The sequence below is a fragment of the Scleropages formosus genome, chromosome 23 (genome assembly GCF_900964775.1).
Source record: "Scleropages formosus chromosome 23, fSclFor1.1, whole genome shotgun sequence".
Lineage (NCBI taxonomy): Eukaryota > Metazoa > Chordata > Actinopteri > Osteoglossiformes > Osteoglossidae > Scleropages > Scleropages formosus.
Window position 1 is genome coordinate 16,787,836 of NC_041828.1, and position 22,998 is coordinate 16,810,833.

General features: G+C 46.0%; 2 protein-coding genes across 8 annotated transcripts in view; one reads left to right on the plus strand and one right to left on the minus strand.

Annotated features, from left to right (window-relative positions):
• Positions 1-15,017, minus strand: znf706 (zinc finger protein 706). 5 transcript variants are annotated; one of them, XM_018727224.2, is made up of 3 exons: positions 14,941-15,017; positions 780-916; positions 1-590 (listed from the first exon to the last, which is right to left on the minus strand). In XM_018727224.2, the coding sequence occupies exons 2-3, from the start codon at positions 912-914 to the stop codon at positions 495-497; spliced, it is 231 nt and encodes a 76-aa protein (XP_018582740.1). In that variant the 5' UTR covers positions 915-916; positions 14,941-15,017; the 3' UTR covers positions 1-494. The 5 variants fall into 5 exon arrangements, with proteins under 5 accessions (XP_018582740.1, XP_018582739.1, XP_029104121.1 ...); XM_018727223.2 differs by having other exon boundaries at positions 780-966; positions 14,941-15,012; XM_029248288.1 differs by lacking the exon at positions 14,941-15,017 and adding an exon at positions 1,823-2,127 and having other exon boundaries at positions 780-966.
• Positions 14,934-22,998, plus strand: part of grhl2b (grainyhead-like transcription factor 2b) — a 16,059-nt gene continuing 7,994 nt past the window's right edge. The window contains exons 1-8 of one of the 3 annotated variants that reach the window (XM_029248286.1): positions 14,934-14,976; positions 15,259-15,337; positions 18,152-18,338; positions 18,858-18,925; positions 19,083-19,419; positions 19,776-19,834; positions 20,105-20,261; positions 20,794-20,905. In XM_029248286.1, coding sequence (XP_029104119.1) covers positions 15,318-15,337; positions 18,152-18,338; positions 18,858-18,925; positions 19,083-19,419; positions 19,776-19,834; positions 20,105-20,261; positions 20,794-20,905 — 940 coding nt within the window. In that variant the 5' untranslated portion in view covers positions 14,934-14,976; positions 15,259-15,317. Of the gene's footprint in view, positions 14,977-15,258; positions 15,338-18,151; positions 18,339-18,857; positions 18,926-19,082; positions 19,420-19,775; positions 19,835-20,104; positions 20,262-20,793; positions 20,906-22,998 lie in introns of those variants that run through there. The other 2 variants (XM_018727222.2, XM_029248287.1) reach the window with 2 other exon arrangements.

The following is a 22,998-nucleotide window of genomic DNA, read 5'->3' on the forward strand; positions in this document are numbered from 1 at the left end:
TAAAATCATTGCATGATTTATTAATATTGTACAAAATGAATTTATACAGAGATGTTCATAAATCAGTTACCTGTTATAATTAAGAAAACTAACTATACTGGTCAGACACAGAATCACTTGTGTATATGTATATTAAATTTATCTGGCAGCAGTTTGTCTTATGTTTCTAAATTATGCAGAAACTTCCAAATTAAACCAACCCCACATCTGCTTGCACACATTTCCCCCACATTCAATGTAAGCCCTATGAGGCCAGGGAAAGTGTAGACTGATGGGATATTTAGATATCCCAATTTCTGCACTCTACAAACATCTCAAAAAATTGACAGAAAGGGACCATTAATCTAATTTATGCAAGCAGTTTGATCATTTTGCCATGTCAGTCATTGCCTCATCCATACTGGGACCATTATCAAAGTTGACATGATGCTTGCCAAGTATTTCAGCAGAAGGGAGCTTAGTCTTCCTCCTGATGAGGATCCAGATTAAATCTTTCATGCCTGCACATCCACCAGCTCAGGGGGCATTGGTGACTTTGGGTGCTTGCTCTCAAAGTGCTGCTTGAATGTTTTTGGGTCAGGCATCTGGGACTGATGAGACACAAGGGGTATCCACTGTAAATACTGGATACAAAGCCTTGTATGCATCTCAAACTGAATTAACACTTAAGGAAAACTGGATGAACCTAAGAGGAGCCACATAAATGAGGGTCACCCCCACATAGCCCCCAAAACTGCTTTCACAGTGTGGGAGGTCTCTTCTGTTGCCCATCCCCTTACTTTGCAAACGGAGCAGGTGTAAACCAGAGCAGCTTTGGCTGCAGTCTTCTGGTCATGCCCCTTGGACTTCTTGGCCTCAGCCTGCTTCTTGGCATTCTTCTGCTGGGACTGGATTTTTTGCTGTCCACGGGCCATTGCTGCCAATTCAGGAGAGGAGGTTATAGCCAAGCAAATGCTGAGTGCTCTGCTAAAGACAGGAGGTCAGAGAAAAAGTAATGTTTAGTACCAAATATTACTTGTACTTGAAAGATGAGACATTTTCCACCTTTCCTGAAACTTTACCCCCCCAAAGATAAGAAAACAAGGTCATATTGAGACTCAAATCAACAGTAAGTTCCAGTTGCCCTGTACATAATGAAGTCTCCCACGTTACAGGAGAGCTAAACATAGCATCACATGCCATACGATCAGTTACTTGGTATGAGACACCTGCAAAAGGTTTAGAAGAAATTAAGTAGAAGGCACCATGTTATTTAACAGGGAAGGTGTCACGTGATCAGACAATCGGACTTTAAAGTGTGTTCTTATTCATACATGTTGGAAAGACGAAGGAGCAGCCGGGTGGACCTATTCACTATTGTAGTGCGAGCTTCACATCGGCCATGGACACCGAGTTATGCATACACACATGATACAAGTTTCTCGAAATGAAACAACCATATGGTATAAATATTATATGGTCTCCCACTCACGTCAGATTTTCGCACGTATTGTTAAACTAAAATTACCACGGCTCAGATAAGCTCCGTACAACCACAAAAGCAAAATTTAAAATACTCAACAAATCAAACAAGGCGAGGGACGACGTGTTCCCATCACACAGTACTGGTGTATAAAATTACTGCACGGAGTCGGAGAGCTGTCGTGTCGTCTCGTCTCGTCCCACCGGCAGTGGGTGACAATAGCTGCGCTGCTGCTTTCGCGACAGTCAGTGTAAACAGCGAACGAACTGCAGAAATGCAGCGTCGTGTCGCCGAAACTGAGAAGTGTCGAGTTGCGCGAATTTCACCGCCGAGCGAGTACCAGAGAGTACGATAACGTACCTGTCGCGTGTCCCCGACACGGAAAGCCCGCGCGAGCCACACCACGAGGCCGTCCGCCTTCACTCACAGCGTTAACAGCTGCTCGAGCGCGAAGCAGTCGCGCGCGCGCGCGCGCGACCCGCCGCTCACCAAGCAAGGGTAAGGGAGGGCGCGCGCGCCGAAGGATTACGTCACCGTCAGAAGGAGAAGTTAGAGCGCTTCCTCGTGAGCCGGAGTGTCTTCAACCGCTCGAGTCGATATGCAAGTTCAGCGCAAAGTACCGTAATTCACGGGCGCTTCATGGCGAAACGCCTGGAATTCTGCGCCCTAATAAGAGCGTTTGCGACATAAAGTGTGTGTGTGTGTGTGTGTGAGAGAGAGAGAGAGACCGACTCGCTCGGGCCATGTCAGTGTTAGAAGTACAAACACAGAACGAGCGAAAAGGAAACAGCCGGTGCCGCGCGCGTGGCTGACATACCGTGCTGCGAGCGAGCGCGGCCTCGAGATGTCTGTCCCACTGCGCGAGCCGCTTACATGCTTTAATTAAGGCGCTGTTACCACTTAAGCCTAATTGCGCCCCTGTTTACACAAGGGTTAATTATTTGCGCCTTCGCTTCGGTATGTGAAGGGCGAAGTTAAAGTCACGGGTTGTGTTTTCTTCTTGTGTGCGAAGTGTGAACATGTTCTGAGCGCAGTTCCGCTCCGCTTGTCATACGCAAAGGCAGGACACACGTCTCCCAAAGTCAAACCACTTTCTTCAGCTCCCACTTAAAAACGGTAGAAAAACGATATTATGTTTTTAAAAAAAAGAGGCCTCTGAAGAAATACACTTTAGATGGGAGAAAATGTGCGTGTATGCTGTTTTTAGTCCTTTTTTGGTCTTTAGCTTGTATGATTTTCATCTTTGCTTGGTCCTACCATATTAGCTCAATTAAGGACACACAACACACACTTTTTCCTTTACAATCAAAGGATATTAACAGAGAATGTGGCCCGATGGAATAGAAGCAGGTAATTACTGTAATTCCACTGTACACGGTAATACACTCAATGTCCAGTGGGTGGCAGTATTACACGGGGCAAGGGATCTCTCTCTCTCTCTCTCTCTCTCTCTCTCTCGCACACACACACACACACAAACACACACTCCAGATTAGCTACTGGTTTGCTAAATATTGTACAACACATGTGAACTGAGTAACCAGAGGACTGGTGCCATCCCTCGAGGTTATTTTAATATGTTACCAGACTGTACTGCCATTATTGCTACTGTATATATATATATATTATTTAGTACATATATACACACACACTATACACACTACACAGCCCTCATTCAAAAAAGTTGGGACAGTATGGAAAATGCTAACAAAAACAAAAAGGAGTGATTTGTACATTTACTCTTGAATTTACAATTCAGACAAAAAGAGTATCAAGACCAGGTATTTCATGTTTTACCTAATCAGCTGCATTGTTTTTCGAAGATATACATTTATTCTGAAATTGATGTCTGCAACACGTTTCAGAAAAGTAGGGACAGTCGAGTGTTTACCGCTGTATAACATCACCATGTGTTTTAATAACACTTATTAAGCGTTTGGGCACTGAACACACCAGTTGGTTAAGTTTAACAAGCGGAATTTCTGCCATTCGTCCTTTATACGGGTGTTCGGCTGTGCGGTTGTACAGGGCCTTCGTTCACGTATTTTTCCCTCCGTAACGCGGCGCGCGTTCTCAGTCGGAGACAGGTCAGCACCGCAGGCAGGCCGGTCTAGTTCCCGCACTCTCTGCTTACGCAGCCGTGCAATGCGGTCCGGCCAGAATGCGCTTTGGCGTCGTCCTGCTGGAAAATGCAGGGACGTCCCTGGAAAAGACGGATCTGGATGGCAGCATTTGTCACTCCAAAGGCTGTTTTTTACAAAAACTATCTGAAATGTTGACTCGTCGGACCACAAAACACGATTTCATCGTGCTACTGTCCATCTCGGATGAGACCGAGCCCAGAGAAGTCGACGATTCTTCTGGACCGCGTTGATGTTTGGCTTCTGCTTTGCATAGTAAAGCCTTAACTTGCATCTATGGATGCAGACGTGAATGGTGTTGACTGATAAAGGTTTACCGCAGTATTCCCGAGCCCATGTCATGATATCCATTACAGACGCACGGCGTTTAAAACTGAGACGTCTGAGGGATCGGAAATCATGCGCATTTGGAAGTGTTTTTTGGCCTTGCCCTTTACACACCGATATTTGACTGGATTCCTTGAATTTTTTTCATTTTATTGTGCACTGCAGTGGGTGAAATGCCCAAAATCCTCCCGATTTGTCTTTGGGGAAACTTTTTCTCAAAGTGCTGGATTATTCGCTGCCGCATCTGTTGACAAATTGGTGAGCTTTGACCCATCCTTGCTCTTGAAGGACTAGGCCTTTTCTGGAGGCTCCTTATATACTGTAACACAGTTGGCTCATCTCTTTCACATCACCTTCTTATTTCAACTTGTCTCATCGTTATTAGTCCTAAACTAACCCTGTCCCAACTTTTTGGGAACGTGTTGCAGACATCAATTTCAGAATGAATGCAGCTGGTTAGGTAAAACATGAAAATACCTTGTTTTTATACTGTTTTTGTTTGAATACAAGTCAAAGTCAATTTACAAATAACTCCTTTTTGTTTTTATTAGCATTTTCCACACTGTTCCAACTTTTTTGATACATATACAGTATATAAAGATGTTAGATATGAACAAATGTGTATGAGTATAGATATTCATATATATTTATATCTAACATCATAAATATATTAAAACATGCAGATATATATGTATATGTATTTATATATATATTTTTTTCTGTCTTTCAATTTTGTGATAAAATATTAGAGCTATTAGATGTTTTAAGTAAGCACATCTCAGTATGTGTGTCTATCCCCTGCCCTGTCTCTGAACATCGACTACAAGAAACGTTTATGTGTAAAGATTTGCAGAAGGGTGATTGTTCTCTGGGGGTGTAAATGTGTCTGTTTTTGAATGTATTTTTAATTATATTTTGATATAAAATGACCATATCTACTATTGTATGGAAAATTCAGTAATGAAATCGTTCATGTGCCAGACGCAGTGCTGATTTTTCACAATGTGCGTGTGCACGTGGGCACCACGGGCAGTACTTTTATGGGATGAACTGGCCAGAAGAATGATCTCTGGAAAATGCTGCAGAAGAGCAAGGGAAACAAGTCGGCTGATTTCTAGCTCAAATTTGTTAACCCAATGCCTCAGGAAAAGGTCATTTCCACCCAGCGTACTCAAACTTTTGACTGGCACTGTGAATTAAAGCCTCTTTCGTGTAATATTGTGAATCTCTTCTTTTAAATTTGTCTTAGGTCTGAATTACATTTTTTTTTTTACCAAATGTCTGAACTGAAATGTCAGATGATGAAACTGTACAGTGTATACATGATCCAATTTATCTGCATGTTTAAATTATGTAAATCAGTTACATTCACTCAGCCTTAACAAATTGAGAAAATGTTGCAAATATTTGAACCGGTGACTTAAAAATAGTTTACCAATGTGGTGAAATGCATCAGTTGACTTTCAAAGTGATTTGAGTAATTTCATTTTCAGGAGTATTTTTTGCAAGTTTAATTATTGGGAGCAGACGAAATACTGGGACTCTCCAGGATTTATGTAGGATTCTCATAAATTAGTACGAAAGGTCCTTGCTTTTTGTTCCAACGACCCCGTTCTAAGTCATCACACAAGTCACACAAGAATCATCTTCGTCATAAGTCAAAAATCAGTTTATAGGAACCATAAGAATATAGTATAAACAGTTAACATGCTTGAATGCTGCATTATAGGGCTTTGTTATATTTTTTTCCCCACACATTCATGTTAACACACACACACACACACACACACACACACACACACACACACACACACACACACACACACACAGAGTCTGAAACCCCCTGTTCCAAGTGGGGTCACGGCGAACCGGAGCCTAACCCGGCAACACAGGGCGTAAGGCTGGAGGGGGAGAGGACACACCCAGAATGGGACACCAGTCTGTTGTAAAGCTCCCCAAGCGGGACTCGAACCCCAAGACCCAACAGAGTAGGACCCGGCAAAACCCGCTGCGCCACCGTGCCCCCTACATTCATGTTAAAATAATCCTAAAATTTGGACCCAAAGGTCACAGGGTTGACTCTCACCTCTGACTGTAGTACCCTTGAGCAAGGTACTTACCCTGAATTGCTCCAGTAAAAATCACCCAGCTGTATAAATGGGTAAATAATTGTAAGTAACTTGGGAGAAAGGCATCAGCTAAGTAAATAACTAATGAAGGGCATCACAAATCCAGGTGATCTGAAGCAGCATCTGTGACAACTTGAGGAGCACCTGTGTACAGCGTGGTGATTCAAGCAACCAAGACCATACCATACATATCAATAACTGTCTGCAAGTTATGCCTGTCACTTTATTGTGATTGCAAAAAGCAGAGCGGTTAGATAGCATTTCAAACATTAGGTCATACCCCGACGCTTGGATCGAGAGACTGTAGCCAGTATGCATCAGAGCGACATTAAATGGCCATGAAAATCAGCCGCTCTTTATGCGTTAGACACAAAGGCGCCGGGCGCAAGTCAAAGGGTGAACCCCCGCCTCTCCTGAACTGTAAACAGTACATAAATTAGTTTATTCTTCACATTACAACACGCCTCGACGCGTAGACACACCTTTCCTAAGTCAGTTCCCACAGGGACACCTGCGCGGTATCACTTGCCAGTATTAATTCACTCGTGGTGTGCGTTTCATCAGATAAGCTCCATAATCATGCACTTCTGGAGGATGTTCTGAAGCTGGGTGATGCTTCACATGTTCTCCCAAATGCAATTGCCAATTCAAGCATTAAATACAGCTTGCAAAAGCATAAGCTTGATATGTGAAGGTTGCAAAGTGTCGCATGCTTCAATGGTTGGCTCCAAGTTAAAACGCACTATCTTGTATCCTACACTCAATCATATTGCAACTGCCAACACATCAGCAGTGCAGGAACAGAGTCAATTGTCTGCTGGAATATATTTTTAATTATTTCTGGGTTAACCCTGACAAAGAAAAATACAATATATATTTTCTTAATTCTTATGTCAAATTAATATAAATAGCTAACATATAATAATATGTATTATACCCTGCTATGGACTGGTCTACCACTCTCAGCCTTGCACCCAGTAGTTCTGGGATAGGCTCTGGACCACCGTGACCCTAGTCAGGACAGGTGATTAATATATGTATCATTGTGTATCATATAAAGGCATATAAATATATACCGTATAATATATATTGAATCATAAATCGTTGGGTGCAGAAGTCTTGTCTTTGGGCATCCATGTCCTGAGAAGACAGCCAAGGGTCAAGAGTTGCCCAAGTACATGGGGTGTGTTCAGCAATGAAAAGCCAGAGGACAGCCTTTAGTCCACAGGTGGACCATGGCCAGTTTTTCCAGCTCCTGTATCACCAGTGTGTTCAATAGGATATTTGATTGAAGCTTCTTTTAATTGTATGACGCTGCCGATCGTCACCAACCCATCCAGCTCCTCTCAGAGACGGACAAATCGCCGTCCAGGGACAAAACTCCAATAGCGTCTGCGAGTCCAATAAATCTCTTTTCTCTGCATCAGTAATAACTCAAGCGTGAGCCACGGCTCTCGTAAACTGCGCCACACCCCTCACCTTGTGTTCGAAAGGAACAGCCCTTATTTAGTAACACCTCCCGTCCCGAAGCAGTGACGCATAATGCACGAAGTCACACCCATGGCCGTATTTCTGAACATTAATACTCAGTCATTTCCATCTGCTAAATATTCCCACCAAAAACATAGGATTATGAATATGGCTATAAAAATTAGATCACTAAAAAAAGGTTTAGTATGTGCGATTTCTCCCTCAATTGCGTGTGATTGTGTAATCTTTAACCTGCCAATCCCGTCAGAAGTGAGAGGCCCTTATTCATGAGTGCAGTGAAGTAGATCAACCTTGAGTTGACTACTAGGAGACATTTGAGAGTGTTGGGCCTCTACTTTTAAATGAATCGTTTTCAGTCAACCATTAATCGAGGGTGACGAAGTGGTGCCTCACTGTGCTCGGGCTGTGAGGCTGGACACGGGTTCAAATCCAGCTCAGACTACGTGGAGTTTACATCATGTCCCTGCATTTGCATGGGTTTCCTCCAGGTGCTCTGGTTCCCTCGCACACTCCAGACATCTATTTCCGGTGAAATGATGACTCTAAATTGCCCATAATGTGCATGTGACTGTCCTGTGATGACCCGGTGTACTCTACTTTGCACCCTCTGCTTCTGGGATATGGTTTGGGTCACTGGGACCCTGCACTGGACAAGCAGCTGGTGACAATGAAAGAAAGTGTCCTCCTGTTAGGTCCATCTTCAATGGCCAAGGAAGCTTCAGTGTGGACTCTGTTCCCCTCAAGAGCCCGAGGCCATTTATATGAATGAAATGCTATCAGGGTGAGAAAAAGTCACTAGCAATGGAAGGTGTTGTGTTTCTCCAGTGTTCACATCACAAAGAGAAAGGAAATTCCTCAGGTACTCTGTGAAATACTTTGTATGGTCTCCTCCTGGGAGAGCAGCGGACAATGAACAACAATGGGCGAAAGCACGAGCTCCTCTCTCTCAGAGGGCATCATCACACACCTTGGGTGACATTATATTACCAAGTAAAGACAACAAAATGATCATCTCAGTGAATTGCACTGGTCGTTGGAACAAATTCGCTCAGAAGGAACAGCCACATAAGAAATGTAAAATAAAAAACAGTAGGATTTACAACAGCAACAAAAAACATTTTGCGTTCGAGTTCTCTGACAACAGGACCGACGGTTTTTCTGCGGCGACGACTTTTGTAAAACTGAGCTTCAAGTTAAAATGATCACTTGGGATGTTGATATAATTCCATGTTGGAGGATTTTAACGTGCCGAAGTGTTATAATCAAAGGGAGGAGAGAGAAAAAAAAAAAAAAAAAAAAAATCGGTCTATTCATAATTCCAGTGAAATCTTACAAGGTCCTGCGCCAGTTTTTTTAGATTTATTTTTAAAAATTCTTATTTTGCATTTGAGATCAACACATATTTCTTTTTACAGATGGAGAATCCTAGTGAATAACTTTCTTTTGTTGGACAAAATTGTAATTTGAGCTGAATGACAGTTCATAGGTTCATATCGTTTCTGACAGCGGACCCAGACAGTGGCAGCTGATCACTTCTGAGAAATCACTGTAATTCACTGGCCTTGATTTAGTCATTTCCAATATTACTGTGTTGTTGCCTTTGTCTCTGTATGTTGCTGCACCTCCCCAGGAATTTCCCTGTTGGTCTCATTGTGAACAGTGAAAATTCTTTAACAGCCTCATGCCATGATGCAATTTTTACATTTATTTATTTACCAGACACTTTTCTCCAAAGTGACTTCCAGTGAACTCTATGTAGTGTCATCAGCCCACACACCTTATTCACTAAGGTGACTTGCACTGTTAGATACACTACTTACACTGGGTTACTCATCCATACATCAGTGGAACACACACACTCTCTCTGTCACTCACACACTATGGGGAACCTGAACAGCATGTCTTTGGACTGTGGGAGGAAACCAGAGCACCCACAGGAAACCCATGCAGAGAACATACAAACTCCACACCGGCTGAGCAGGGATCAAACCCATGTCCCTTTGCACCACCCAGGCGCTGTCAGACAGCAGTGCGACTCGCTGTGCCACCGTGCCCCCGATTATGTGAGGATTCATAGTTCCCAGTCAGAAATTCCAGGAGATGAATGATCTTTCCGGGACAAGTGAGCTCACTACTAGAGGAGGATGAGGTATCAGGCCTAAGGGTTCCTGAAAGGAAACACATCCAACAGTAAGGTATTGCAAGGGTGTCGGGAATACTATGTACTGTACCATAATCACTGGTATTTTCCCATTCATTTCCCTTCCTCGGTTTGAAACAATGCATCATTTGATCCACCTTTTAGGTGCAGGAAATGTAATTCCAGTAGCCCTGATAGTTGTAGCAGCCTTACAGTTTGACTGCCATCTTGGCAGGACAGAGGGTTACATTCATTTTGGATAAAATGTGCAATAATGCAATAGGAAAGAATAAAAGAATAAAATAGAATAACAGTTTTTTGGAAAAGCAGAACCCTATAACTGTATAAGCCTATAATTGTTATCTATGACAAGTCCTGTGTCTCTAAAGTGATTCAGAAAATTTCACTTTACACACACACACACACACACACACACACACACACACACACACACACACACACACACACTTTCTGAACCGCTTGTCCCATACAGGATCACGGGGAACTGGAGCCTACCCAGCAACACAGGGCATAAGGCCGGAGGGGGAGGGGACACACCCAGGACGGGACGCCAGTCCGTCGCAAGGCACCCCAAGCGGGACTCGAACCCCACACCCACCGGAGAGCAGGACCTGGCCAAACCTGCTGCGCCACCACACCCCCCCTCAATTTCAGTTTATTAATGTCTAATAAAAGCCTGATACACTTGATACTGTAACTAAACTGCAACTGAATGAAAGGAAAGGTAAGATACTGTAATATGAAATGTCCAGTACCTTTGAATTTTTATTTAAAGAGCCCAGAAGTGCTGGGTCCTTCTTTCATTTGATACAGCAATGTGCAGCCCCAAAACATGTTCCCTTAAATATAAAAAAGGGCTGGAGGAAGTGATGGAGGAGGAAGCGAAGTTCATCCTTCCAGCCTCTCACATCCGCTTGTAGAGCGGATGTGTCTGGCAGGACGTGCACACATAGGCCCTCGGTCCACATCAGACCTGTCCCGGTGTTCCTTTTTCTGCCGCGGCTCCCATGTCGACGTTGAAATAACTTCCAAAAGGCCAGGGGGAAAATGCAAACTCGCAACTAGCACGGTTAAGGTACTCGGTTTTCCTCAGGCAAAGTACTGCCTGGTCGTGTTGCTGAAAAATGCAAATATTGAGCCGTGAGCCTCTATCGGATGCGAGTAAGTGTAACGGCGGTCACACCCCGCTGCAACGGCACGTCGAGCGCTTTCTGACCCACAGAACTTGTTCTACAGGACTGGTTTTGGGGACCATGCAACAGGCTCCTGGTTGCGCCATCCCCCCCCCCCCCAAGCACCACGGTCGCTTTAAGAACCGGAAGAATGTGTGACACGCAAACTCTTCCCTCCCCTCTCAGGAGCCTCCACCTGAGTCCTACCTGCCCCCGCCCCCTCCCCCCGCTATCCCGGCTGAGGTGGGTGCGTCAGCATGGACCTCAACCGCCTACATTCCAGCTCGCTCGCGCTCACACTGCGCGATTGTTACCAGACAAACAGGTAGAGGAACTCACCGCCCTGCCTGGACTCGCACCTTTTCCCATGATGCCTCCAGCAGCCAGGGCCCCGTTCACTTTTCCCCAGAGCAGGACAAAGACACGCGAAGCCCGTGATGTAAAGGAGCCTCCGCGTTCATTTCGTAACGGCGCCGCCGCTTTGCCGGGGAGCAGCGATGGCAACCGAGGCAGAACAAGAGCGAACAGCCAGCGGGTTTGCGATCGGGTTCTGGGGAGGGACGAGGAAACACTCATGAAGGGATTTCGCACGGAATCGCTGCATTTCCCCTCCGACTGTGGGAAAACAATGCTGCTGCACACGGGAAACAAAGGCGTGCTGGGCCTCTCCTCGACTCCCACCTCCCCCAAAAAGGGGGTCCCTTCTAATGTTTCTTTCACCGAATCCCAGGTGGTGACAGACGGTGAGCTCAGGTGGAGTGCCGGGCCCACCCCTTCCTGCTCCCTGCTCTTTCCTGACAAAATATATGTCCCCGGCCCTGGGCAAAAGAGGCGTGGTTTTGCAAAGGAAGGCTCTTTCTCAATACCGCGGTCCGCTGGAATTAGCTGTAATCCACCCCGGCTGAGAAGAAGGAAAGCCCAGAAAAACCTGGGGAGGACGACTCCGCCCTTGTTTATCTAACAAGCAGCTTCATCCGCGTGCCGGCGAGCCTGGGTGCTCACGGGGACAAATTAGAGAAGGAAAATAATCCCCGGTACAAAAACGCAAACAAACACGAGCTCAAGGGGAAATGCTGCTCGTGTGTTACAGCGTAAGGTTCGAGTCGCATTACGTGCGCTACGATGCCACAGGCAGCCGGTTGGTGCTACTTACACAGGTTCTCTTGTGCAGATGGTGCTCTGGGTCTGCATAAAGGGATCCGAAACACACACACGCACATTTTCTGAACCGCTTGTCCCATACGGGGTCGCAGGGAGCCGGAGCCTAACCGGGTAACACAGGGCGTAAGGCCGGAGGGGGAGGGGACACACCCAGGACGGGACGCCAGTCCATCGCAAGGCACCCCAAGCGGGACTTGAACCTCAGACCCACTGAAGAGCAGGACCCGGTCCAACCCACTGCGCCACCGCGCCCCCCTAGGATCTGAAACAAAATTATTAAAAATATCCGAGTCGTAGAGACCTGTACAAAGGATCCTTCGGAAATGTTCGACAGGCTGTTGCTCCCAGGGTCTAATGGACACGGGAGCAGGGGGCTGTACGAGTCAGCGCAAGGCCCAGCAGTCTGAATGGCGGCAGACGCCAGAGATTTTATCAATGTGTGTGTGTGTGTGTGTGTGTGTGTGTGTGTGTGTGTGTGTGTGTGTGTGTGTGTGTGTCTGTAAGTGTAGCTGCCTTGGCTACAGGCTCAAGACTATGACCCATCTATGGCCTCGGACGAAGTGGTATGTTTCTTACATCTAAGAACAGAAATAACAGCATCAGAAGTTGGACACATTTATGTGATATAACTGCACGGTATAGTATAACGTATAGTATGTGTAGTATACATTTGATTCATAGTATAATGAACCAAAGCAAATGGTTGTTAGTTCAAGCGCTGTCAAGGACCATCATGTGTTGCTCATGTACAAGATGCTTAATTTGAACTGATCTGGCAAAATATACAGAAACCTTACTGTACAAAGTTGTCAGCCAAATATTATTATTATTCTTAATAATATACCTGCCATGTCCACGCCCACAACTCAACCGACAACACCTGACTCTGCTCCAGCACCTGATTAACCACTCACCCTTTAAAAGGCCCTCCTCAGCTCCCATATCTTTGCGGAATCTCATCAGGGACAACCGCCCTTCCTTGTGACTCTTCGCTCATACGCATCTCCAGTTCTCAGTTCACGTTCTCCGGTTTTGACCCTAGCTTTGTTTCTCGACCACGTCCACAGATCTTCGTTTCAACTCCGTTCGACCGACTCTTCGCTTCGATTCCTGACCTCGCCCACGGATTCTCGCTTTGACCCCGACCACCGATCGACCTACCTTCCGCCTGTCCCCGATACCGAGAACTTGCCTGATCCTCTGACTCCAGACGAACGACTCCGCACTTGGGTCTTTCCGTCCCGGTTCTCTTGGCCTGACGTGACAATACCCTGTGATGGACTGGCATCCAGTCCAGGGTACAAACACCCAAGCCTAGCTCACAATGATTCAGGCATGGGTTCCAGACACATACAACCCTGACCAGGAATAGCAGTTAAAGAAAATGAGTGAGTGTAATTGAATAATAATAATAATAATAATAATGAACAATTTAGCAAGTTCTTCTGTTATGTTGTTAATCGCCAACAATAAAACTTGGGTGCAAGTTTGACTGAGTGCCTCTCCATCCCAAAAGCATCCTGACCTCAAAGCAATACCAGTTGCTACAGAAGGACCCGGTTTACAGTTACAACACCTTTCCCAAATATGCGCACCATCCCTGTACAGTACTTCGAGATTGCGCTGCTCTTTTAAAAAGGGTGTGATTCTGTGTACTGGTTAAAGGCCTGTCCCCTCTTTCTCCACGAATGGAGAGCTTCCCCGTCCTCTGCTTCGGCAACAGGGACATGTGCGGCTGCAGGACTGGAGGCTCCCGAAGATGAGGCTGCTGTTGCCAAACAGTCGTTTTCCCAGTTTGAAGTGCAGGTGTTGCTCGGCCTGCTCTAGGGGGATTACGCATCGGTGTTCACGGGTACCGGCGTCTGACACACAGTCACAGTCGCAGTCGCACACCCTGCTTTCACACGGGAAAAGTGTGGGCGTTTCCATCACACACAAACGGTTCGCTTTGCGTGTTGCTCTTACATGTTTTTTTTTTTCCCCCCCTCTATTCAAATCCACTTTCTGGATTTGCTATTCCATGTAACTTCTGCTTTGCAACATGATTTCCTTATCTTGCCATCTTTTTCAGGAAGAGAATATTTTTACACCTTGTGAAGATGACTGGTGCACAGACGTATTTCAAATAGCTGTTTGACACATTATCCACTACCTTCATGTCAAATACAGCATTATCACAGTACTGATGGAAAACAATTCCATTGATATCACACACACACACAGTCTGAAACAGCTTGTCCTGAGCAGGGTTGTGGTGAACCAGAGCCTAGCCTGGCAACAGAGGGCGCAAGGCTGGAGGTGGAGAGGACACACCCAGGACGGGACATCAGTCCATTGCAAGGCACCCCAAGCGGGACTCGAACCCCAGACCCACCGGAGAGCAGGCACAAGTCAAACCTGCTGTACCACCGCATCCCCCCCCATCGATATCAAACTAAAGCATCACATTTTCCAGTCTTTTTTTCTTCCCTGAAATTGTACATTGCCCTCACATGAAACATTGCACCAGCCTTAGTTATTGATGATGTTATTTGGGCTTGAATGAAAGAGAAGGAAAGCAAAAGCAGAGTAATAACAGTGATGCATTCTCTCTCCCATATATATATATATATATGTGTGTGTGTGTGTGTGTGTGTGTCTGTCTGTCTGCTGCAAAGCATGACACTGGACAAAGGGATTCTGAGCATCCAAAAGAGTGGAAGGTGTCCAGTCCTGCTGATGCAGCCTCGCACTAGAGTGCAAATAGAGTTAAACCAGTATTTCAGCAATTTTCTCCTTCATCCAGCCTGCTATCTTGACAGAGACATGCCAAGCTTGTGCCAGTCTTGCGACGACTCTCAAGGTGCCGGGACCGCGGCGGGCTGCGCAGCTCCCCGACAGGTGAGGCGGGTCTTACCTGCTGACCCTGCAGCCAATCAGCGACGTCACTGCGGTGAGCCTCAGCCAATCAGCGCGGAGCTCGTCTCCTCTCAACTTAATTACTCCTCACTGCACGGAATTCTAACAAAAAGTTTACCTGTAAACCTTCTGCAAGCGGAGTAAATACAGTAGAAAAATTGTTCGCATGCGGCCGCTGGTTAGTTTTCCGGTGTGTCGCGCGCGCGCGGGGATATTTTGACTTTGGCGCGTCCGGCGGCGACGCGGAATTGAAAAGCAGTCGTACCTGTAGCCCGAGTTCTGAGCTCTCGCCTCGCCGTGTCTTCTACACAAACAGCTGCACCGACTTGAAAGTCCAGTTTCACCAGGAAAAAAAACCCTGCGAGGAGGCAAGATATGTCACAGGAGTCAGACAAGTAAGTGATCACGCGAGTTTCACGTGAATTCTCGCTCCTCCGTCCGTGTCGTGTCGCGAGGCGATTGAACGAATCGAACGAATCCCGTCTACTTTTTCCGCTCGTGCCTCAGCCGGTGACCCGCATTTGAATCTCTCATAAAGCTTCGTTCGTTTTTCATCGCGGCGGATGATTTCAATTAATAAATACTTGGTGATTATGCTTTTTTTTTTTTTTCCCCCCCACGAGTGCTTTTAAAATTTAAGCGTGTTTTCCTGGAGCTGGACGCTGAGGAGGCACAACAGGCTCGCAGGACCAGGATTTTAAACACTGACTGGACTGGAGTCACTTGTGAGGCAACGAAGTGTCCGTTGGCGTTTTGCGCTGGAACGAGACGCGTTTTAGCTACCGAATAGGACTCGAGTGGGTGTGAAAACAAGTGGAAACGCTCCTCTCATGGGAATGAGCGAAAAACAGCGGTGTGTGTTGGTGTGTGTATTTATATTCCTGTTTTCACATTAGTAGTAGCTGTCACTCAAAACTGCTGAATCTCATTCGGGAAGGAAGGGTCTCAAACTAGCGCATCTTCTCTAAGACTCACTTTTCTACGATCTGCTCGGTAAACACACACACACACACACACACACACACACCAATAATACTTATAAGTCCCAAGAAGTGAAATAAGCTCCAGTTCACCACGTCCTTCTCTTCTTTTAAAAATGCTGGGACTTGATTGATTCTTGCATTTCTACCTCATTACCCTTTACTTTCTTGCCTTCAAAAGTGTGAAAAGCAGTCATAAGATAGACATGATGTGTGTCCTTTGTCCACTGAATTCCATGGATGGCCATAGAAGTGAAATGCAGTATGAAAACTATATGCCTTCCCTACAAGTATGTGCTTATAACTGAACCTCAGACTGTTACTGAGGCTAAAATCTTACCTTAAATCTTTGGTGCACCGTACAGCTTTCAAGAAGATGTAATTAAACGGCACTTCTGCGCTTCTCCAAGTGTGACGGATGGGCGCGAAGTGTTTGCATGGTTGTAGGGGACATATATCAAGCGCATACGCGTCGTGTCAGTGCAGCATGTTTCTGCCAGCGGCGCATGTGCGCTGCCTGCTTCGCCGAGTTTTCAAAACACAGGTGACCCACTTGGGAACTCCAGTGGCTCAGATGATGTGTTTTGGCATCGTGTGTGTGTGTGCTCAAGATAGGCGCAGGTGGAAAGGTGTGGGAAGGACAGTCCTGGAGGACAGGCAAAATGACCCTGGAAAAGAGGAGGGTCATGAAGGATCTCACTCTCCAGTCACTCAGAGTCATCGGTTATAATTCCCCCCTCCCCCCCCCCCAACAGGGACCTGTGACTCTCAGGTGTCGGGGTGCTGTGATGGGGCTTGCAGTGGAACAAGGTATCCAGAGGTGCCCAAGAACTATATTCTACAAAGCGAGTGAAGAAAACTGGAGGGCGAGGCTGTTCACCGTAGGGCCCGGTCTTTGATGTGAAGCATCCGTCAATCTATTCATGAGCAGTGAGAGGAAAGCTCTTGCTTGGCGTGGATGTAGATCTGGAGATCTCTCTCTCTCTCTCTCTCTCATACATGCTCACAAATGCGTGCATTCACAAACAACTGCTCGCACACACGAGATATTGTTATGTAGTGCAAACACTGCTATGGGGAACGCTCTGCAAATGTTGGCTGTTGCTTCTCATGTTCCACGATCCCCTCGTGGCCCCTTTATCAAGGCAGCTGAAATCAGTGTCTAATAAATGCTGCAAGACGAGCACAAAGGGTTTGCTCCGCCGCTGCCTTTACGGCAGTTAGCGGTTAACATGACGACAAAACACAACTCGTAGCCCACGCATGACCCTGGCTCAAAGGAGACATCAGAAAATGTTAAACCCGCATTATAAATGCAAATGTAAACAAGACTCGCCCAATTCAGTCATGAAGCAACCTGCAGGAAAAAAGATCAGAATGTTGGTTCCAGGCCTGAATGACTCGCTTTATTAAACCACTTAAAAAAAATGTATAGTTAATTATTTGCTGAATGTTGGCCTGTTTTCTAAATAATTGCAATGTAGACCTTTGTACAGTACTATTATTATTATAATTTATTCATTTAGCTCACACTTTCCTCCAAAGGGAGTTATACAGCTAGATTTTTACACTAGCTTGCATGTACTTATTCACTACATTTATACAGCAGGTCAATGTTTACTCTGTAAATTTAATATAAGTGCCTTGATCAAGGGCACTGCAGTGGGAGTGGGATTTGAACCCCTGTCCTTCAAGGGCAAAGCAAAGGCTACAACTTCTAAACTATCTGCCGGTCTTCAGTAGATGATTGCAATCCAATATTAAACACAAATTGCAACATGCTTTTGCTAAGTTATGTTCAGTTTTTTAAGTTTGATGGTTAAAGGTTATTGGGATTTGGTTCTGTGCCCCTGTTTTCCCTGCAAAATTGAGCAGCTTCCCTATTCATGTCAATCAGGAGGCAGAAAGTTGATGACAGGCATCTGTAGTTCACACCATAACTAGTTTGCTTCCTTTCTACTTGGAGAATCCCGTGGTGTGGCGTTTGAGAACTGTGTGTCCCTTGGACTCAACCCCTTGCTGTCTCTTTTAAATCCCACTTTTTTTAATGACACAGAATTATCCCACTGAGGTTGGATTCCTCGTCACAGTTGGTCAATGTCAAACCATCAGTTTTTGGGTTCACCCTTGGAGGAAGACTTGCAGATCAAGCAGAATCATCAGACCTGTTTCTCTCTGAGTATCATACATCCACTCTGCTCTGTGTGTGTGTGTGTGTGTGTCTGGCAGCAAACGACTTGTGGTGGTGGTGCCGAATGAGGTGTCGCTGCACTCGCGGCGGGCCTACACCAGCGAGGATGAAGCCTGGAAATCATACCTCGAGAACCCTTTGACGGCTGCCACCAAGGCCATGATGAGCATCAACGGTGACGAGGACAGCGCTGCTGCCCTGGGCCTGCTCTATGACTACTATAAGGTGACCGAGAAATATTTCGACCAGCGTCTGCCATTTCTTACATGTTACGCAAAGTCATTTAATTACTTTGCGGATACTTTGATGTCAAGCAACTTATGCCGTTATGCATGTTACAGTTAGCTGGTTTCAATGAATCGCTTCTTTTCGGGTGTTTGAAATGTGTAACAGAATGAATAGACCACCCTGAATCATGATTCATCATGGTGTCTTACAGTACGTTAAATTGTTTTGTTTAGCGGATGCTCTTCTCCAAATTGACTTGCAACCATTCGTCCATTTATGCAGCTGGGTCATTTTTACCATGTCAGTTCGGGAAAGTACTCTGATCAAGGCTAGTACAGCAAGAGGTGGGGTTCCAGTCACAAAGGTAGCTCCTTATTAAGGGTGGGCACCAGAGTAAATCACCTGATAAACAATGCTGGGCTGACAAATATGTTACGCATACACATGTCAAATACCGTCGTTCTTATGTGCCAGTGTGTCTCTCCCTAAATATCTGTATACGTGCGCGATTTCCAGGTTTCCAAAGAGAAGCGGTTGTTGTCCATTGGCAAAGTGGTTGAAATTTCAGACGAGCATGAAAAGAGGTCAGTGCTTTCAATGTGTCTTACTGAAGACATATAATCTCAGTTAGACATAGTTTTATCAGCGCGTAGAGGATTGATTTAGTTTACTTAGCAATTGCAGCATTCAAGGGGCATATTGTGTTTGGCTGTGAGTGTTGTGTTTTTGTGTGTGATACAGGAGCTCTCTTGAGGCAAATGGCAGCCAGGGGGATCTAAACATGGTGGACAACCGAGTCCAGGTGCTCAAGTCTGTTCCTGTGAACCTGTCGTTGAACGTGGAGCACCTGGATGCGAAGCGAGAGGTGCCTGGGGTGGGATCTGGGGTGGGTGTGGCTGTGCCGCTTGTGAAGGCGGAGCTTTATACCGCCAACCTGTCCTACAAGATAGAGGAGGAGGAGGAACAAGCACGGGGGTATGAAGCAGGCCCCTTTGACGCGTCGTCCCTCCACCACGGAGGGTATGGGAAGGACAACCAGCGGAGCAGCCCAGAGGTGTCCTATGATGAGGAGCAGGAGGTAGGTAACGACGTCACAGATGCAAGCGTAGCTGAGAAGCGGGAAGGTCAGAGTTCGAAAGGGCCCCAGCCGAGCATGTAGCACAAGAAGATCTGAAAAGCCCTGACAACCCGTGACCAGTTAGTGTCTTGCTGAATAAGAAATAAATTTTGGATTGGCATTCATTTGCATCCCCTGCTATCAGGGTTTGAACGGCAGGGATGTTGTTGTTGTTTGCCCCTTGTTTTAGTGCTTTTAAGATGCATCTTCGGTCAGGTTCATGTTTTGCCGTGTCATATCCCCCTCTGCACACTCCATTGCTATTGATTCCTACTTGAAAGTTGGGATTAACGTCATAATGTTTTGTTTCTAAACAGAAGTACTGCCCACCAACAGTCCTGGGTGCTGATGGATTTGTGTATGATCAACCGCTAATGTAAGCAACCGCTCATAACCCATGTTCAACAGTGCCATAACGACAGTGTCCTATAATTTTAAATAATAGGGTCTATAGTATAATGGTGAATTGATACATGTATAATAAATATTCTTGTTAAATGCAATGTCAGATAAATACAATATACATACTTCATACAGTGTGTTGAATAGGGACTCTTGCCTGTGTAGAAATGGTAAGAGGTAGCAGCAAAAGCTGTATATTCGTGTGCCAGAAAGGAAAGCCCGTGTGTTGCTTGGCTTCCGACAGGGACACCTTCCAGTATACGCTGGAGGCCACCAGATCCCTGCGTCAGAAACAGGGCGAGGGGCCCATGACCTACCTGAACAAGGGCCAGTTCTATGCTGTGTCCCTGAGGGAGACGGGCGCCAACAAGTGCTTGCGGCACCCCATCAGTAAAGTGAGGGTGAGTGGGGAGAGAAAAAGCAAAGTCGCAGGCTTTACCGTGTTAGCAAGTCAGGGGATTTAGGTCCTATATTAGCACAACCGAACTTTTAACATGTTAATATAAACATAAACACGTGGTTTAACTATGTTGGCACAAGCAGATTCCTGTGGTACTGGGCAGTGCAACATGGGAACACCGTCAAAGTGTTTAAGTGATGGATTACAGGAAATTAATTGTTTCCGTAGTAGACAAGTGAGGGGAAAAGCCCCAAGGTGCTTGTTCTGTCCAAATTAGAGGTGTATTCAATCCCTGTGATTTATCATAATATCCAGTTATTTACATCTAGTGACAGGTGAGGAAATTTCTGGTCGTGCGAAACATGGCTTTAGTGATGGCTTTGATTTATCCGTTAAGATCAAGGCTGGAATACAAATGGTTCAAAGCCCAGGCTCAGGAAGACCGAGATGGGCCATGACTGTTGTGGGTGGGTGTGTGACTGTGGTACGGTGTCCTCCTTGTCCTTTACCTGCCCCCTTCCCCTCGATCTCAGAGCGTGGTCATGGTGGTCTTCAGCGAGGACAAGAACCGCGACGAGCAGCTCAAGTACTGGAAGTACTGGCACTCGCGGCAGCACACAGCCAAGCAGAGGGTCCTGGACATCGGTAAGACTGCTGACCCCCCTCACCCCCGAGTACGGTGAATGGGCACATTTTACGAAAATGCTGAAGGGACAAGATGTCGCAAAAATTTTATGTTTTCAGGTAGACGGCGATTACGTGTGTAGTTTGTTGCCACTTCACTGCCGATATGCTAAGAATTGATGGATGTGCCATGGTGAAAAACTGTGGGAGGCCTTAGCAGTTTCAGATAAAAGTGTCCGTTAAGCAAACAAATGTAAGAAAAAAAAAATGTAACGGAAAGCACCTTTCCGTTTGCCTTGACAGACGGTTGTGGTTGCGTCACTCGATAAGGATCTGCGATATGCAGCGATCGCTGTAGCTCTTCTCTGAGCGGCGCAATTTGCACGAGTTCAGTGTCAGTTTCGGAGCAATTAATGCATATTAACGAATGAATATGAATGAATATTCATGCTTGAGCTCTCAATACATTCTTCCTCCCTTCCTGCTCATGTTCTGATCCCTGACTGCCCAGATGCCATTTGGTAAAGAGCAATGCCCTGTGTGCTATCTGTCATTGCATGGACACTGGTTCGATTCCCAGAATCCCTTTCACTCCCTCATGAGATACAGTGAATAAAGAATAAAAGTATTCTTTCCTGAATTTAAACAGCTGCACAGTGCACAGGAATTCTGTCTAGGTTGTTTTTGCAGTTCACTGACATGACTTTGGTGGTTTTTTTTCTTTTTTTGACTCCCTTTATTTGCTGATATGTTGCCATAAATCTGTCTGTCAGGCATAGTTCTAGGTGGATTTATTGCTGTTCAAAGGCTCTATTGAATGAGGCAAGAAAGGATCTTTTAAGATCTGCCTTCCAACAAGCCTCCACTTGTGGCCGTGCAGAAGCATAGGTATGTGTCAGTGCTGGGAGATGCGGGACCTGTACAGGCAGATCGAGGAATGTCCTAGGGTTCCTTGCGGTGCAGATGAGCGACTGGAGAGCCCCGACCCAACGGGGGGACCGGTTGTTGAGACAAGCAACATGGCCTTCCTCACACCTGCGTATGAGAGCTGGTGCTTCACAGCGCCTTGTCCTGTGGATTACAGTAGGGGTTGGAATCTGGATGAGCGTGTGCAAAGTTTGTGTGTTCTCTCCGTGTTCGTGCGGGTTTCTTCCAGATGCTCTGGTTTCCTCCCACAGTCCCAAGACATGTATTTCGAGTGAATTTTGAATTTAAATTGCTCACAGTGTGTCCCACGCCCTCATGAAGTCTGGCTCTAGAGTGTGAGTGCAGAAATAAACACACCTACGTCTCAGTTTTGGTGAGCCTACGTTCCAAAAGTTTATCAATAATCATATTTAAGTTATGGCTCCACTTTTGTTTGAAACTCACTAAGACTGAATGAGAGACTTCATACTGACAGTTTGAATGATCTTCCAAGGAACCCCTCAAGTTGCCAGCCAAGCCAGCAAAAAAAAATGTCCCTTTTGTGTCCAGTCAGATCTGCTTCAATTGTACATCCTGCAGTGGCACCCACCTCCAGGTCCAACTTTCTGAAATGACACTTAACATGTGCTGTAAACTGTAATCGTAGCAGGGGGACGACAGCTGTGGAATGGGGGAGCGCCGGAGGCAGAGCTCAGAAAAAGCAGGAGACTGAAAAGGTGTCATCTTTGCGAGGTGGGGGTGGTGGGGCCAGCGTCTTCAGGAAGTGTATGGCGGCCTGGAGCGATGTGGGTGGACAGGCCAGGAGGAACTGCAACCTGAAACTTCTGCGCAGATTTGAATAGCAGTTGAGCCCTGATTAGACTAGACCCCTCAGGGCCTGTCGCAGTAAGCAGGGTTTGAACAGGGTGGTATGACCGAAGGGCCCAGCCCTGGCAGCAGGGAAGCGAGGAGCCCCTCCGTGGTGCAGAGAGTAGGAGTCCAACATGGGACAGACTGATGACAGCTATAAGGACCCAGATCCAGTGGTGAAAACAGCGTCTCGGCGACACTCCTTATCCATGACTCAGTTGTGCGGTATACAGTCAGATTCATAATGTAATGAACTTTTAACTGGACTTACAGGGAAATGAACATTACAGCACTTTTTATAGTGTACAGTACTACTTCGTGTAAAATATGAGCATACA

What these genes read in the sequence shown, in the direction of transcription:
- znf706 (XM_018727224.2), bottom strand. Translation starts at nt 914, where the DNA reads ATGGCCCGTGGACAGCAAAAAATCCAGTCCCAGCAGAAGAATGCCAAG. An exon ending in ACACCTGCTCCGTTTGCAAA is followed by an intron (nt 591 to 779) that starts GTAAGGGGATGG and finishes GTGTCTCATCAG; the next exon opens with TCCCAGATGCCTGACCCAAA.